The sequence below is a fragment of the Xenopus laevis genome, chromosome 1L, assembly GCF_017654675.1.
Source record: "Xenopus laevis strain J_2021 chromosome 1L, Xenopus_laevis_v10.1, whole genome shotgun sequence".
NCBI classification, from domain to species: Eukaryota; Metazoa; Chordata; class Amphibia; order Anura; family Pipidae; genus Xenopus; species Xenopus laevis.
The window spans coordinates 229,530,136-229,548,832 of record NC_054371.1 but is presented as its reverse complement, the minus strand read 5'-3'; the positions used below and the strand labels follow the sequence as shown (position 1 = coordinate 229,548,832).

Below are 18,697 nucleotides of genomic sequence, written 5' to 3'. Positions count from 1 at the left end.
TACCTCCCCATTATGGAACTGTATTATGGTACCTCCCCATTATGGAACGGTATTATGGTACCTCCCCTTTATGGAACTGTATTATGGTACCTCCCCATTATGAAACTACAGATAGTGTCTCCACTTGATGGAACTGACTGTAGGATGGTTCTATCTCCTTGTAGAACTGTAGGATGGTTCTATCTCCTTGCACAACTGTAGGATGGTACCACCAAGTAATAATTGTAATAACTGATCTGTTTTTAGCAGCTAAATAGTTTGATGTGCAATTCCTGCTTGTGCCCATTGATAACTACCCCATCATTGTTTCCCCAGAACCCCATATCCAGTACGAGCAGACGGGCTCTGACGCCATTCTACGCTGTGGGACGGTGGATCAGGACGCTGCAGTTACGTGGACTGTAAATGGGACAGATATTGAGAACCCACATCTGAACGGCTCCTCTTTGCTTCTGCATAATGTCAACTTGTCTCACAGCGGCTACTACTCGTGCTTTGAGGGCTCCTCCTGGAAGCTGTGGCATCAGACCAATCTCCGGGTGGGCAGTAAGTACCCACAATGCACCATTACATACGTCACTTAGTATTCTGCTTCCTATAAGTGTAACTAATAGCAGAGCTGGGGGGCCCTGGTGGGGCTCAGGAGTTTGCCTAATTCCATTCTGTGCCGCTAACAAACACAATTTATTTCCTGCTCAGCACTTTCATGGGGACATAAATATTATATTAACTTTTTATGGGCTGCAGTGAAATTAGCCTGAAGGTGTGATATTTATTGTGCCTGGTGCTGCTTAATTAACTCACAGGCCATGGAATGTGCCCAATTGTGTCCCGTTGTGTTGGGGCAACGTCTACACTCAAGCCAAGTGCACCCCTGCCCACAGGTATGTACAGGTATATGGGAATCAATCTCCATTCCCCAAGCATCTTATATCTTTATATCACCAACTGCTGCTGTTTTTTATGCTTCATGTACGATATTCATTATATGACTCAAACTGAGGGCCCCTCCGATAAAGGCATTGTCTACATTTTTGTGGGTGGGGATAAATAATGATTTTCAACTTTATGGTGGTTATTTACTAAACTCCAAATGGCAAAACCCCAAAAAATACTTGTTTTTTATCAAATCCAAATTTTTAGTGGAAAAAAACCACAAATTTTTGGGGATTTATTATACCCCAAGTAGAGTCCTGAACGGAACCAGTTTGTTAAACCCAAACCCGACCCATAACCCGGACCTGCAATCTGCATACTTATCCGCTTTGACCCGCTACACGACTTGCAAGTACCTTATCCACAACCGATCCGCGACCCGCTGACCATCAAGAAACAGGAAGTGCAGTCATTGTAAACCGGAAGTGACATCATTAGAAGTAGGCGTGATCAGGAAAAAAGTAGTAAAACAGGAAGTGCTTTCATTGTAAACCGGAAGTGACATCATCAGAAGTAGGCATGATCCGAAAAAAAGGAGTAAAACTCGCTATAGAGGAGACCCGCAACCCGACCCGCAAACCCAGAGAACCAACGACCCGCTTTTATGCCCACTCCCGAAACTTCTACCTGCACCCCGCAGGTAGAAGCGCAGGTTTTCGTGGTTACTGGCCCACCGCAGGACTCTAACCCCAAGGATGGAAATAGTACGAATCTAAAAATGTTTTTGGGTGGAAAATCCAAAATATTCATATAATTCGTTTTTTTCACAAATGTTTCAGGTTTTTTCACACAAACAAAATTTTTGGGAAAGTGTATTGAAAGATACGGAGAAAAAACCTGTATGGATTTGGGCTGAGTTTTTTCAGAAAATATTGAGAAAAATTCGGACTTTGATAAATGGGCCTCCCCATGGGGCAAATTCACTAAGATGCGAAGTTGCGCCAGGCGCAACTTCGCCGCACTTCGCCAGGCGTAGTTTCGCCAGCGCTTCGCAAATTCACTAAAGTCCGAAGTTGCACACAGGGGTAGCGTAAGGTTGCGGAGTTGCGCTAGCGTTGTTTTGCTATATAAAGCGAAGTTGCGCTAGCGAAGGCTAATTTGCATACGGCGCGAAATTCAAATTTCAATGGAGGAACACGTATCTGCACTACAAATGCCTAGAAAACCTTCAAATCTGCAAATAAAATTTTTATTTTGCCCTACACATGTGCCCACTGTCTAGGTAAGTTGCCATGAGTCAGGAAATGTAGGGGGGAGGAAGGGGAGCCCCAAAAAATTTTCGATCTTTTTCAGCCTATCACCCATAATGTAGAAAACACGCCAGCGTTTTTTGGGACTTAGAAAAAATTTTGACTTTTTTTGAAACAATCCCTATCTACTCTATTGCGCTTCGCCTGGTCTGAGGTGGCGAAGGAAGTCTAGCGTAAAAGGTAGCGTTCAGTACACACTGCGCAAGTTAGTGAATTTGCGTAGTTACGTCGCTAGCGAAGATTCACCTGGCGTAAGGTTGCGAAATAACACTAGCGAAACTACGCCAGCGTTCGTTAGTGAATTTGCGCAGTAGCGAAAATGCCAAACGCTAGCGAATTAACGCTAGCGTTCGGCGCTTCGCGCCTTAGTGAATTTGCCCCCATGTCTCTGTTTTTGCTTTATTGCCACCAAGGGTTAAGTCCTTAATTTGTGTTGGTTTATATGTTGTAGACTGACCCATTACATATACACATTAGTAATACATTCTATATGATGCCACTAGGTGGCGCCTTCTAAAGAAGTGTCAGATCTCCGCTAAAATCTGTGGAATATGGCAGTGCTGCAAAAGGCCCTGTTATAATTAAAGTGATCACAGCTGATGGTGTTCCTGTGCTTTCATTTGCATTGTGTACAGGGGAATTGGGAGTAATGGCTCTTACACACGGGCGGTTTTTCTGTGCTGCTCTGCGTTGCGCTTTCTTCCATGTTCTTCCCCCCAAGGGCTCTTACACAGGAGTAGATGCACTCAATTATTTTGAAGGGGGCTGTACTCACACAGATGCATGTAAAATGCAACATGTTGCGTCCCACCTGCATTTGGTGCTTACATGTGTCTGTGTGAGTACAGCCCCCTTCAAAATAATTGAGTGCGTCTACTCCAGCGCTCCCCTGCGGCTGAACGGAAAAAATCGAAACGCAGGAAAAAACGCCATGTGTAAGAGCCCTTGGGGGGAAGAACACGTGATCTGCAGATTAGAGAGTCACTAGCCGTGGTGTGAGCAAAGAGATCAGATATATGTTGGGGCCGGAGGAAATAAATTATAGTAGAAATAAAAGGAAAATTTCGAAGCGACTGCAGTTTTTCTTTACTACTTTAATTCAAAATGAACTTCCCCTTTTTCATTATATTCAAGTGCTTTTTTGAGTGTTACTTTTTCTTCAGGATTCAAAACAAACACTCAGTAGATTCTGCGAGTGGAGAAATTGCGTCCGTTCCTCTCCCTGCGGCCCAAATTTAAAGAGACAGCACTTTCTGTGCCGAGGCCTCCGCTTCCCGTATCCGTAAGAACTTGTGACAAGGTTGTTCCTCCCGGGCCGAGCGCTTTGCTGAAGATCCAGGAGATGCAGGGAAGGGTCTCGGGTTTCACTCTATAATAATTACTTTCAACAAGTGTCGGATGTTGGTCCCCGGGAGGACGAGGCAAGAAAGGTTTTCGTTTTTTTTTTCCCTCTTTGAAGTGAAGCTGAAAATGGCTTCAGATGGGCTTTGTTTGCCTTTCTTTGGATCAACAGAAAAGAGATCTGACAGAGGGTGAAATTGATGGACTTCTCTCTCTCGCTCTTGTAGCTCCGCAGCAGCAACAATGTAGTGAGCGAAAGAGCCAGATGTGTTTCTTCAAGTGTAAATCGACTCATTGCTACAGTAGTAGCGGCACATACCAGTGGCAACAATAAACGGTACAGATAAAATACACTAGAAACCCCATTTTATGCTTTTCAGGGGACCAGAAAAAAATGGTGTAAAATCCAGGAAAATGTAAAATGTATAATGTATAATATATATAGGTGGGAGCACAATGTAAAATGAGGGGAAACTTAAAATCAGGGGATGTTACAAGGATAGAGGACCCCACTCACAAGAGCTTGGGCAGCATTGGGTTGTTGGGGAGAATATTTCATTCTATTATGGGAGTATCAGAAGACATGGGGAGTATTATTAGGGATTTGCCTACAAACAACAGGGTGAGCAGAGGGGACAGGCTGAAGGTGCTTAGAGGACTGAATGTTACTATTAGGAACTGGGAATTAAGGGGGTTGTTCACCTTTAAATTAACTGTTAGTATGATGTAGAGAGGAATATTCTGAGACAATTTGCAATTGGTTTTCATTTTTTATTATTTGTGGTTTTTGACTTATTTAGCTTTTTATTCAGCAGCTCTCCCGTTTGTAATTTCAGCCATCAGGTTGCTAGGATCCAAATGACCCTAGCAACCATGCACTGATTTGAATAAGAGACTGGGATATGGAAAGTAGCGATAACAAAATGGTAGCCTTCCAGAGCATTTGTTTTTAGATGGGGGTCAGTGACCCTTATTTGAGAGCTGGTAAGAGTCAGAAGAGGAAGAAGAGGAAGAAGGCGAATCATTCAAAAACTGTAAAAAATAAAAATTGAAAAAATGAAGGCCAATGTGTATAGTAACGAGAGACCGTGTTGGCTGTCAGGGCTCATTGTTGTAAGTGAGGAATAATGTGTATAGGAAGGTGAATGCAGGGGAAGGGTCTGATAGTGGGATAATGTGAGAGGGTTCTGGGAGTTGCACTTATATAATAAACCACAGGCAGAAATACACTGATACAAAGATTGGGGGGCCCATTTACTTAGCTCGAGTGAAGGAATAGAAGAAAAAAACTTAGAATTTCGAATGGTTTTTTTGGCTACTTCGACCTTCGACTATGGATTTGAACTAAAAATCGTTCGAGTATTCGACCATTTGATAGTCAAAGTACTGTCTCTTTAAAAAAAAACCTTCAACCCCCTAGTTCGCCACCTAAAACCTACCGAAGTCCCCATAGGCTTTGCTATCTTTTTTTGGTCGAAGAAAAATCGTTTGATCGATGAATTAAAATCCTTTGAATCAGACAATTCGAAGGATTTAATCGTTCGATCAAACGATTTTCCATTCGATCGAACGAATTACGGTAAATCCTTCAATTTCGATATTCGAAGTCGAAGGATTTCAATTCGGCAGTCGAATATCGAGGGTTCATTAACCCTCGATATTCGACCGTAAAGGGATCCTGTCATCAGAAAACATATTTTTTTCAAAACGCATCAGTTAATAGTGCTACTCCAGCAGAATTCTGCACTGAAATCCATTTCTCAAAAGAGCAAACAGATTTTTTTTATATTCAATTTTGAAATCTGACATGGGGCTAGACATATTGTCAATTCCCCAGCTGCCCCATGTCATGTGACTTGTGCCTGCACTTTAGGAGAGAAATGCTTTCTGGCAGGCTGCTGTTTTTCCTTCTCAATGTAACTGAATGTGTCTCAGTGTGACATGGGTTTTTACTATTGAGTGTTGTTCTTAGATCTACCAGGCAGCTGTTATCTTGTGTTAGGGAGCTGTTATCTGGTGACCTTCCCATTGTTCTTTTGTTTGGCTGCTGGGGGGGGAAAGGGAGGGGGTGATATCAGTCCAACTTGCAGTACAGCAGTAAAACTGATTGAAGTTTATCAGAGCACAAGTCACATGACTTGGGGCAGCTGGGAAATTGACAATATGTCTAGCCCCATGTCAGATTTCAACATTGAATATAAAACAAACAATCTGTTTGCTCTTTTGAGAAATGGATTTCAGTGCAGAATTCTGATGGAGCAGCACTATTGTTGTGTCTGACAGATAGTGGTGACAGTTGCCCATTCATAAGGTCAGGTACATGCAGAGATAATATTCTTAGCCGATATAAATCTAACTTGTCTGATTGACTAAATGACCAACCACAAAAAATATCCAAACACAATCTGAAAATCGTACAAATCCTCGTTTCATATGATGTTAGCTTTGTGTCAGCTTTAAAGGGCCGGCTACATGCCATCCCAGGGCTTTCCCATGTCTCCCAAAGACACCCAACCCCAAACACATTTACTGTGCAAACCATTTTCATTTTTTCCACATAATAAGCCGGAAAAGTGAGCCCTGGTTAAACGACAGAAGTAGGAAGTGAGGCCCCATTGGCCCAATCCTATACGTTCCATTAATGAAGAGCAGGCGGGCAGCTGAATTGCCCATTTAACCTATTAAGCGCTTCCTATGCCAGGGAAAATGCCTTCTAACTTGTCCAGCAGTAAATGGAACATTTGCCGTGCGGTTTTTTGAGAGCGGTCGCTTGTAATGAATCCAAATCCTAATAGTCCGGTAAGTGCCTGAGAGTGCGCAGAGCCCAATCCAATTGTCTGCAGTGGAGAGTGGAATTTGCATACGTCTCCCCCACAAATGCTTTTTAGCCTCTCGCTCTGCCTCGGCCTCCGATGCTGTAATTGAATTTCCTAATTGGACAGAAGGACTGAGCAGCTTCCTCTCGTTAACTCATTTACTGCCAAATGCTGTGTGATGTCATTGAGGAAAACACAGGCCCCGGCTCTGCTCAGCTTCAGTCTGGAGACAGACATAGGGGAGACTGGCACCCTCCTCTGGGTCACTTATATACATCATATTATAATATCATATAGCCATCTCCTACTTATCTCATTACCTGACTTACCTACCCTAAAGCACTGCCTCTCTCTTCAACTAATCAACTAATCAGCTAATCAGCTAATCAGCTAATCAATGCTACAAGGAACAATCAGCAATGGGAACATGAAACCTCCCTGAATACCAGATCTAGAGAGACATCCTATTGTTGCCTGACAGTCAGGGGTGAATGTCTGAGGCTCATTTGTCCTTTTCTCTGCTTTTCTTCTCACTATACACAGAATACCAGATGCAGTTAATGAAATTGTGTCCTTTGTCATCCTCAGCAATAAATAACAATAAAATTCCTTGTATCCGCCAACAGATGTTGCCAATGTTGCTTTCGGCAGCAATTATATATGTTGTCACCAACTGTCTCCTTATTGCAGTGATCCCCAAACAGTGGCTCTGGTACAACATGTTCCTCTCCGACCCCTTGTATGTTGCTCCCAGTGGCCTCAAAGTAGGTGCTTCTTTTTCTGTGCTTGTTTTGGTACTAGAGGTTGGTTTGGGCATTGTGTACTACAGGTTGGTTTGTGCATTGTGTACTAGAGGTTGGTTTGGGCATTGTGTACTAGAGGTTAGTTTGGGCATTGTGTACTAGAGGTTAGTTTGGGCATTGTGTACTAGAGGTTAGTTTGGGCATTGTGTACTAGAGGTTGGTTTGGGCATTGTGTACTAGAGGTTGGTTTGAGCATTGTGTACTAGAGGTTGGTTTGGGCATTGTGTACTAGAGGTTGGTTTGAGCATTGTGTACTAGAGGTTAGTTTGGGCATTGTGTACTAGAGGTTGGTTTTAGCATTGTGTACTAGAGGTGGGGTTGGGCATTGTGTACTAGAGGTTGGTTTTGGTATTTTGCACAGGACATTGGTTGGGTGAAGGTATTGTTGTACTAAGTGGGGAGAATAATGTTGAGATTGATGTGGTAGTTGGGGAGAATGATGCACAGACTGATCTTCCCAAGGATGAGGGGTGAGGAGAAATGCAGAGAATATATTGATGTTAATTGTGAGTGAATGAGTGAGGCTTGGATACCTTACACTGTATCATAGTTACTCACATGGTGGTGGCTCCTGCCTGATAAATGTGATTCTACGACATGTAAAATATATTGTTTATAATATCACTTTAGAGTCGATCCCTCTCTTCCAAGACACAGATACACAGCTCCTTATATTTCCACCAAGCTCCTCATTAAAGTGACCAATAAGCTACAATTTTACATTCTTATTGGTTCATCAATCCTAAATCAGCCACTACCAAAGTAAAGTGTCCCTTAATGGGGTTGTTCACCTTTGAGTTAACGGTTAGTATGATGTAGAGAGGGATATTTTGAGACAATTTGCAATTGGTTTTTATTTTTTATTATTTGTGGTTTTTGAGTTATTTAGCTTTTTATTCAGCAGCTCCCCAGTTTGTAATTTCAGCAATCTAGTTGCTAGGATCCAAATTCCCCTAGCAACCATGCACTGATTTGAATAAGAGACTGGAATATGAATAGGAGAGGCCTGAATAGAAATATGAGTAATAAAAAGTAGCAATAAAAATAAATGCGTAGTGAGCATTTGTTTTTTAGCTGGGGTCAGTGACCCCCATTTGAAAACTTGAAAAGTTTTACATACTAAAACATAACTAAAAACATACTAAAAGTGAGCGTAAAGGTGAACAACCAAGCTAATATCGGAGGTTTGGCCCGTCATTTATTTAAGGTTCTGAAAGTCGCTGCTATTAGTGATTAATAATAACGACGATGATGATGATGATGATATTAGGTGGGAAAGTGCAGAATTCCTTTGGCATATGATAAGCTCCAATGGAACGTTCCTTTACGGATGCTCCATGAATTATTGTCCTAATTAATTTCCTAAACTCCCACACTTAATCCTCTCTAGAGAAGTCTCTATAACATTCCCGACATCCCCAAATCCCGCCTTCCCGTCACTCATGGGAAAGTCGCCTCTCTCTTTATACAGCGGCTTGTTCTGATCTCGGTTTGTTATGGGGCCCATGCAGGCGAAAGTGTGTTATGATTTGTCCAAGAGAAATATGCCGCGATCACAAGCCAAACATCCGGCAACGGTAAATAAATCCAGCGGGCACAGCACAAAGTGATTTATTCCGTGGCTTTAGGGATTATATTCATCCTGTGGGAATGTTTGTTTTTATGTCCAGTGAGTTTATATCGGCATTACTGTGAGGATGACACGTCTCAGCTTGTGGCTGTTTATCCACTGAGTGACCAGCAATCCCCATAATATCACTGTGTGCTTGTTCCTCATGTCAGCTAGACACAACCTTCATGGCCTTTGGCTGTCAGAACATCTTGTCCTACTGTCTCCATCTTGTCCTACTGTCTCCATCTTGCCCTACTGTCTCCATCTTGCCTTACCGTCTCCATCTTGCCCTGCTGTCTCAATCTTGAAATAGTATCTCAAACTTGTCCTATTGTCTCCATTGTGTCCTAAAGTTTTCACCTTGCCCTACGGTCTACATCTTGTCCTACTGTCTCCATATTGCCCTACTGTCTCATCTTGTCCTACTGTCTCCATCTTGCCCTACTGTCTCCATCTTGCCCTACTGTCTCCATCTTGCCCTACTGTCTCCATCTTGAAATAGTGTCTCCATCTTATCCTAATGTCTCCATCTTGCCCTACTATCTCCACCTTGCCCTACTGTCTCCATCTTGTCCTACTGTCTCCACCTTGCCATACTGTCTCCATCTTGCCCTACTGTCTCCATATTTTTCTACTGTCTCCATCTTGCGCTACTGTCTCCATCTTGCCCTACTGTTTCCATCTTGCCCTACTTTCTCCATCTTGTCCTACTGTCTCCATCTTGATATAGTATCTCAAACTTGTCCTATTGTCTCCATTGTGTCCTAAAGTTTTCACCTTGCCCTACGGTCTACATCTTGTCCTACTGTCTCATCTTGTCCTACTGTCTCCATCATGCCCTACTGTCTCCATCTTGTCCTACTGTCTCCATCTTGTCCTACTGTATCCATTTTGTCCTACTGTCTCCATCTTGCTCTTCTGTCTCCATCTTGTCTTACTGTCTCCATCTGTCCTACTGTCTCATCTTGTCCTACTGTCTCCATCTTGTCCTACTGTCTCCAACTTGCCTTACCGTCTCCATCTTGCCCTACTGTCTCCATCTTGCCTTACCATCTCCATCTTGTCCTACTCTCTCCATCTTGCCCTACTGTCTACATCTTGAAAAAGTATCTCAAACTTGTCCTATTGTCTCAATTGTGTCCTAAAGTTTTCACCTTGCCCTACGGTCTACATCTTGTCCTACTGTCTCATCTTCTCCTACTGTCTCATCTTGTCCTACTGTCTCCATCTTGAAATAGTGTCTCAAACTTGTCCTATTGTCTCCATTGTGTCCTAAAGTTTTCACCTTGCCCTATTGTCTACATCTTGTGATACTGTTTTCATCTTGTCATACTTTTTCAGTTGTGGAATCTTCATCTTGCCCTACTGTGCCCCACTCTACCTACAACTATTGTTTTACAGCCCCCACTTTGTGTTTTGAGTTGATTTATATCTGTATTCCTCCATACAACTTTGGGGCACCCAGCCTCCCCTTCTTGACTCGCACCCTGAGTATAACTGTTAGTGATAGAATGTTCAGCATACCGACGAGTCCCTGATTCTTACTCTAAACACACACATTTCTATTCATGAGTCGTTCCCAATTCATACGGCTGAGTGTCAGGCCTGGATGAGCATAAACATTGCTGGGCCGGGGAATGAGAAATGTGACTCTAATCCCAGCGCTGCCTCTGACCTTGGGCTCAGCTCCCAGCCCCTGGCCAAACACATTATTTTTACATGGCTGCCTATAGAGCACATGATATTGTGCTGGTGGGATAAGTAGGTCACAAAACAACAAATTATTGTGGCAGCTTCAGCAATCACTACCGGTGCATATAAACAGGACTGGCTTTTTACCCTGAGCCCCCAACATCACTGGGCTGATACAAGAAGAGCAGAAATGACTTATGCTGGTAGTTGTAGTCCAACAACAGCAGGAGGTTTGCAGGATCCTACTGCAGGGCCCCATAGTGCGGCAGAGTGAAGGGCAGTGAGATTTAACAGAAGCCGCTGCCAGGAGACATGGGCATCTCAATGCCAACGCTGTGAATCATCCTTTATAGGCAGAATCCCTTTCCACTGGCAAATACAGCCACTTATCCATAAAAAACGTATGGAGATACCCGGGCGGCACAATTTACAGACATATGGGTGATTTTTCGTCCTTTTAGCTCAGCAAAATTGATTCAGAGCCGCAGTAGCGGAGACGTCGGGCTGCAGTGCAATCTATTTCTTACTGTAATACTCTCTGTACAATATACGATCATAGTTTATTACTGCCCAACGTACCGCCAAACCTTCTGCCTTTCAGCTCACTGATACATCATGTACACAGGCTGGAAACAAGCACGAGGCCTGTCCTTGTTGGAAATATGTCTGCCATCTTAAAGGGGAAGTTAACCTTACTTTATGGACAACTATCACAATACTAATACCCTTTCCCAACATCAGCCCCTTTCCATTCATTTGTAGTTGCCCTAAGTAAAACCTGACCCACTTCCCTGTTAATATTTACCTTTTTGGGGTCAGTTATTTAGAACTGTCCCACATAAATAAAAAATAATTGCCATGGGGATAGGTATGGAACACAGGCAAATAATTAGGTGGCTTTTCCCTAAATGCCAGGTTATAGACTTCAAGAATTAAAGGGCAAATAAATATTTCAGAAAAAAAAATTTTTGGTCTTTATTGCTAAATAAAGTTTCTTGTACTCAGTGGGGATTATTTATGGGAATATTTGCCCCGGCACCCATGGCAGTGATTGGTTGCTATGGGTTACTGCCCAGGTGAAAATTTCTGCCCAGTGTTTATAAATGAGCCCCACTGACTTGTGAAGGTGAAGGTGACAAGGAAAAGCTGATGCCGTAAGGATATTTATATTATATAAGGTTAGGGGGGCACAGAGTGAGACCTTTATAAAAAGTTACAATTCTGCAACACGGCGTTAATTCCCCGGAACATTTTCTCATTCATTAAACAGGTGAATGGAGGCGATTTGGCTTTAATGGAACATCTGTAAGGGCCACAGTTTTGCAGCACTTTGCACTTGTGCCTCCGAGTCCTTCTTAAATGGGCCCTAAATGATGCCCTGGGATATTAGAGACACTGGCAGAAAATTATCTTCCCCCACCTTTTGGTTCCAAAAACGTACCCTTCACTTCTAATTTGCATTCCATATTTAATAGACAATTAAATCAGTCATCTAGAAGCGCCCAACTGCAAGGTTATATCTCATTTAACTTTATTAAAGTATTGTTAACAGGGAGTTTTAATTATGTCCGATCATGAATTCTTTATGGTTGGAGGAGAATAAGACGGGTGATCTGTAAGTCTCTAGATACACTATAAATTCAAATACGTCATTTCAAAAAACACACACATTTGCCTCTGGCCTGACAAACTGGTTAAACCCAGAGTAGATGGTTAAGTTACATAGTTAGTTACATATTTACATAGTTACATAGTTACATAGTTAAATTGTGTTGAAAAAAGACTAAGTCCATCAAGTCCAACCCCTCCAAATGAAAACCCAGCCCCATACACACACCCCTCCCTACTGTCACATAAATGATATATACCCATATCTATACTAACTATAGAGCTTAGTATTTAGTACATTTAATAATAGCCTTCGATATTATGTCTGCTAAGTGACACATTAGAAACTCACACAGGTTAAAGGGGTTGTTCAGCTTTAAATTAACTGTTAGTATGATGTAGAGAGGGATGTTCTGAGACAATTTGCAATTGGTTTTCATTTTTTATTATTTGTGGCTTTTGACTTATTTCACTTTTTATTCAGCAGCTCTCCAGTTTGCAATTTCAGCCATCTGGTTGCCAGGGTCCAAATTGCCCTAGCAACCATGTATTGATTTGAATAAAAGATTGGAATATGAATAGGAGAGGACTGAATAGAAAAACGAGTAATAAAAAGCAGCAATAACAATACATTTGCAGCCATACAGAGCATTTGTACTTTAGATGGGGTCAGTGACCCCCCATTTGGAAGCTGGAATGAGTCACAAGAAAAGGGCAAATAACTGAAAAGGTATAAAAAATAAATAATGAAAACCAAAAGTTGCCTAGAATTGGCCATTCTATAACATACTAAAAGTTAACGTAACGGTGGACCAGCCCTTTAAATGCAAAAAGTGGGGGTTTGGTCGTTCAGCTGAATATCAGTGGGGTAGGACACAGACCAATAAGCTGCGAGATGAACACTTGAGTATTTAGTGGTGCAGCATCTCATGGACTGAATGAAAAGCTATAAATTCTCTCTCCTTCCAAATCTCTTTTCTATTTGTATCCCTTTCCTTGCTCTGTGAATATTCCCCTTGATCCCATACATGAATGTTGCCATTTATATACATGGGCATGGGATCTATTATCCAGAGGACTTTCCAGGTATGGGGCTTTTCGATAATGCAAGGTACAGTGCCCAAAGGTAACCGCTCACTGGGGGATTTGGGACACTCTCAGTGCTGTGTTTTTAACTGGGCTATTCACTTCCCCCAAAGGTTGCAGGTGCACCTGTCTCTCAGTATCAAGCACGATGCTTGGGGCATAGGAGGACGGCACCTCCACCATTCACACCAAACTAAATGCTCCTGCTTAAGGGTTAATACCCGTGTTTAATGTCAAGCCAAAAAGGTAACGTGTAAAGTTTAGTTTTTCCCCTTATGTGTTTCTAAAGCTGATCTGGGGGGGAGGTCAGCGACTCCATAACCTATCTAAATTGATCTATTAGTTTAGTACTGTCCAATTGGCACCCCCCTTGTGTGGCCCCCACATGATATTCTTCCTCCCCTATACTCCCTGTGTGTGTCATACTCTGCCTGCCCTATGTTCCCTGTGTGTGTCATACTCTGCCTGTCCTATACTTCCCTACTGAGAAATGTATCAACTAATGGAGCACTGAGAGAACCTCAGCCCTGAAGCACCAGAGACAGAAACGTTAAACTTACATTTTAGAACAACCATCAAAAATAAATAAATAGCAAGCAATTGCAAAAAGTCTTTATTTCTAGTATATTATCTGAAGCGTTTGGAAGGTGAAAAACCTTAAAACATGTGGCCCTCAAAAGAGCTGAGTTAAATACCCCATAGCCACAGATTAATAGCCACAGAATAATAGCCACAGATTAATAGCCACAGATTAATAGCCACAGATAAATAGCCACAGATTAATAGCCACAGATTAATAGCCACAGATTAATAGCCACAGATTAATAGCCACAGATTAATAGCCACAAATTAAAAGCCACAAATTAAAAGCCACAGATAAATAGCCACAGATAAATAGCCACAAATAAATAGCCACAGATTAATAGTCACAGATTAATAGTCACAGATTAATAGCCACAGATTAATAGCCACAGATTAATAGCCACAGATAAATAGCCACAGATAAATAGCCACAGATTAATAGCCACAGATAAATAGCCACAGATTAATAGTCACAGACGAATAGCCACAGATAAATAGCCACAGATAAATAGCCACAGATAAATAGCCACAGATAAACAGCCACAGATAAATAGCCACAGATAAACAGCCACAGATAAAGATCCTGCACAATGAGAACCGGCCCATAATGGACATTGCTTGTCTCAGCCTTTTTTGCTGATTTGGATACAAACCAATTCATTTCCTTCTTTTCAACTGGACATTCAGCCCCTTCCTGAAAGCCTCTCCCACCCTCCGACTGATAATTGTGAGAGATTTATATGAGGGAATCCCATCAGGGGCCACAGCCGAGCCCCTCGTATAAAGCACATCAGTCACTCTGGGCTATTTCCTATCATTGGGATTTACTGACTGATTCTCATTCTGGCTACAGACTGCGCATGGGGGGAGCTGTAATTACTGATGTGCCGGAAGCTAAATTCTGATTGGCTGCTTGTGACCAAACTGCCAGGAGTCAATCAGAGTGGCATGTAATTCTGTATCCTCTAAGCACACAAGGATACCCTGCCATTAGCACCAGCCCTGACTTGCCAGTCATTCCTGGGTTCCTATAGCTGGTCTTTAGTGATGTGTGGGCCGGGTCAAAACCCACAGGACCCACGGGTTGGGCAGGTTTAGGTTGGCTACTGAAGTCCCTGCCCACAACCTCAAACTGCCAGCTCCTGGCCCATCAGTTTATAGACTCGCGCCTGCCCTGCCCCTATGGTGACGTTGGGACGGACATGGGTTTATAAATAGAAGGGACAGATCAGGTCAGGTTTGGGTTGGGAGGGAGCACATTAGAGTTCTGCAGTGGGTCAGGTATCCGCGGGTTGCAGGTAGAAGTGTCGGGAGCAGGTATAGACGCGGGTCGGTAGTTCTCTGGGTTTGTGGGTCGCGGATCTTCTCAATAGCGAGTTTTACTCCTTTTTTTCTGATCACGCCAACTTCTAATGATGTCACTTCCAGTTTACAATGACATCTCTTCCTGTTTTACTCCTTTTTTCTGATCACGCCTACTTCTAATGATGTCACTTCCGGTTTGCAATTACATCACTTCCTGCTTCTTGATGGTCAGTGGGTCATGGATCGAGTTGCGGATAAGGTACCTGTGGGTCGGGTAGCGGGTCCAAGCGTGTAAGTATGCGGTTGCGGGTTGGGTTCGGATTTAACAAATTCTCTATCACACATCACTACTGGTCGTGCCTACACCCTTGTGTCTACAGAACTGCGCATTAAAGGGGTGGTTTACCTTTAAATTAACGTTTTGTATGTTATAGAACTCTAATTCTTATTCTAACTTCTCAACTGGTCTTCATTTTTATCGTTTTTAATTATTTGCCTTCTTCTTCTGACTCTTTCCAGCCTTCAAATGAGGGGTCACTGACCCCATCTAAAAAACAAATCCTCTTTAAGGCTACAAATGTATTGTTATTGCTACTTTATATTCCTCCTCTTTTTATTCAGGCCTCTCCTATTCATATTCCAGTCTCTTATTCAAATCAATGCATGGTTGCTAGGGGAATTTGGACCCTAGCAACAGGTGGCTGAACTTGCAAACTAAAATAAATAAAAAGCTAAATAACTCAAAAACCCCAAATAATAAAGAATAAAAACCAATTACAAATTGTCTCAGAATATCCCTCTCTACATCATACTGACAGTTAATTTAAAGGTGAACAAGCCCTTTAATGCAGCAAATAAATGCCCAGTCCAGGATTCTACACTAAAATATCTGGTTATTCCCGTTTCATCAACTAATGGATTCCGTGGCGCTTCCCTGCTGGTTACGAGCTCCGCAGACGAGCAATGATAAGAAAGTTTCATGTAACAATAAACAAGTTGCTAATAAAAAGATTCATGCTGCCTGTCCCCTGATACACACTCATATCTCTGCATGTGATGAGCCCAAGCAAGAGTCTCATTATTATTCCGGGGACAGGCCGGTGTCAGAGGTAATTGATGTGGTGCTTATCCGAAATCGCCCGGGGACACGTTTGAGATGAAAGTGAAGTTTAGTAAAAATGAAATTGAATTTTTGGGAGTGTAAAGCGGGGAGGGCTGTTTAGTGGCAGATCTGATGAGAATGGACTTGTTCCCTGTTACTCTGTATGGGACGTTTTCATCACTGACTATTGGTCTATTTAATGGAACCCCTCACTCATTCAGCAGAAATATTTTGTTTGTGCCAGAAAGCAAAGTGCTGCGTAACTGCTGCTTCCCAATAAATAGACTTATTATGTTTAATGTGTCACGTGAGGGGGCAGATTTATTAGGGGCTCAAGTTGCTGCTCTCGCTGAAGCCGAGGTTCTTTCCTTCTCAATATCCATTAAATGAATTGCCAACCACTGTATGTGTTTAATTAGATGAATATTAGTGGAGGCCTGAACCTTGATTAATTCTGCTGCTTGCCTCTGTCCCTGGATACTGAGCATTTACTGAGTTCTGAGTATGAGGGACATGAGTCCTACGTTGGATTAAATGGATAAAGCCAGAATTAGTGATATGGATCCGGCTGATTGATACTCAAGGCTACTGTATAGAAAAACATATAGATCTTGTGCTGCTCTTATATACAACTCTTATATACAGCTCTTATATACAACTCTTATTTACAGCTCTTATATACAGCTCTTATAGACAGCTCTTATAGACAGCTCTTATATACAACTCTTATAAACAGCTCTTATATACAGCTCTTATATACAGCTCTTATATACAGCTCTTATATACAGCTCTTATATACTGTCTGTTCCCACTACACTACATCACTACACTACATCACTGCACTACATTACTGCACTACATCACTACACTACATCACTACACTACATCACTACACTACTACACTACATCACTGCACTACATCACTACACTACATCACTACACTACATCACTACACTACATCACTGCAGTACATCACTACACTACATCATTACACTACATCACTGCACTACATCACTACACTATATCACTACACTACTACACTACATCACTACACTACATCACAGCACTACATCACTGCACTACATCACCACACTACATCACTGCAGTACATCACTACACTACATCACTGCACTACATCACTACACTACATCACTGCACTACATCACTGCACTACATCACTGCACTACATCAGTTACACTACATCACTGCACTACATCACTGCACTAAATCACTACACTACATCACTGCACTACACTACATCACTACACTACTACACTACACTACATCACTGCACTCACTGCACTACATCACTGCACTACGTCACTGCACTACGTCACTGCACTACATCACTACACTACATCACTACACTACATCACTGCACTACATCACTGCACTACATCACTGCACTACATCAGTACACTACATCACTGCACTAAATCACTACACTACATCACTACTCTACATCACTACACTACATCACTGCACTACATCACTGCACTACATCACTGCACTACATCACTGCACTACATCAGTACACTACATCACTGCACTAAATCACTACACTACATCACTGCACTACATCACTGCACTACGTCACTGCACTACGTCACTGCACTACGTCACTGCACTACATCACTGCTCTACATCACACAGCAGTGCTGATCTCCAGGGTCTGTTTTGATCAGAACAAGCCATACATCATTGGGAGCGACAAGCAGTGGAGTGAGAGGGAAGGAAAACAATTAGCTCTGCAGCTTCCACACAAACTGCTCCGCGCTCTGCAATTTATCATTGTACCGGAGGTGAAACCACTTGACACGACTTTCAATTATTCCCTCTCACCTCCACCCAGAGTCTCACTCGTGTCACAAAGCTCCGGGGCAACTTTCACTCTCAGCTGATGCCAATGTTCCTGGGCACTGGGCTAATAATGACTTTGTACATCATCACTGGCCAGTCTGTGCCACCAACCAGCACCCAGCTCCCAGCACCCAGCACTCAGCACCCAGCACCCAGCACCCAGCTCCCAGCACCCAGCTCCCAACACCCAGCTCCCAGTACCCAGCTCCCAGCACACAGCTCCCAGCACCCAGCTCCCAGTACCCAGCTCCCAGCACCCAGCTACCAGCACCCAGCTCCCAGCAATGTTGTAGCCAGGCCTCTCTGCAACTAACTACTACCCTTTACTCATCTTGTCTTTCATTTTATTTTCCCTAATAGTGTAACCAGATAACTCATGCTGTGTATCCATGATACGGAGCATGAATTAGTGATTGTACATTTCCCAACATGGAGCTTATGTCAGGCTGAGGCATATCTGTACAGGATGGGATCCATTATCCAGAAAGCTCCGAATTACAGAAAGGCCGTCTCCCATAGACTCCATTATAATCAAATAATCCAAATTGTTAAATAGAATTTCCTTTTTCTGTGTAATAATAAAACAGTAACTTGTACTTGATCCCAACTAAGATATAATTAATCCTTATTGGAGGCAAAACCAGCCTATTGGGTTTATTTAATGTTTACATGATTTTCTAGTAGACTTAAGATATGAAAATCCA

General features: G+C 42.5%; 1 protein-coding gene across 4 annotated transcripts in view; it reads left to right on the top strand.

Annotated features, from left to right (window-relative positions):
* LOC108718850 (ciliary neurotrophic factor receptor subunit alpha) overlaps positions 1 to 18,697 on the top strand; it is a 294,616-nt gene that overhangs the window by 229,266 nt on the left and 46,653 nt on the right. For all 4 annotated transcript variants that reach the window (XM_041570397.1, XM_018267357.2, XM_018267339.2 and 1 more), the window contains one exon: positions 316 to 546. In XM_041570397.1, the coding sequence (XP_041426331.1) occupies positions 316 to 546 (231 nt within the window). The remainder of the gene's footprint in view (positions 1 to 315; positions 547 to 18,697) is intronic.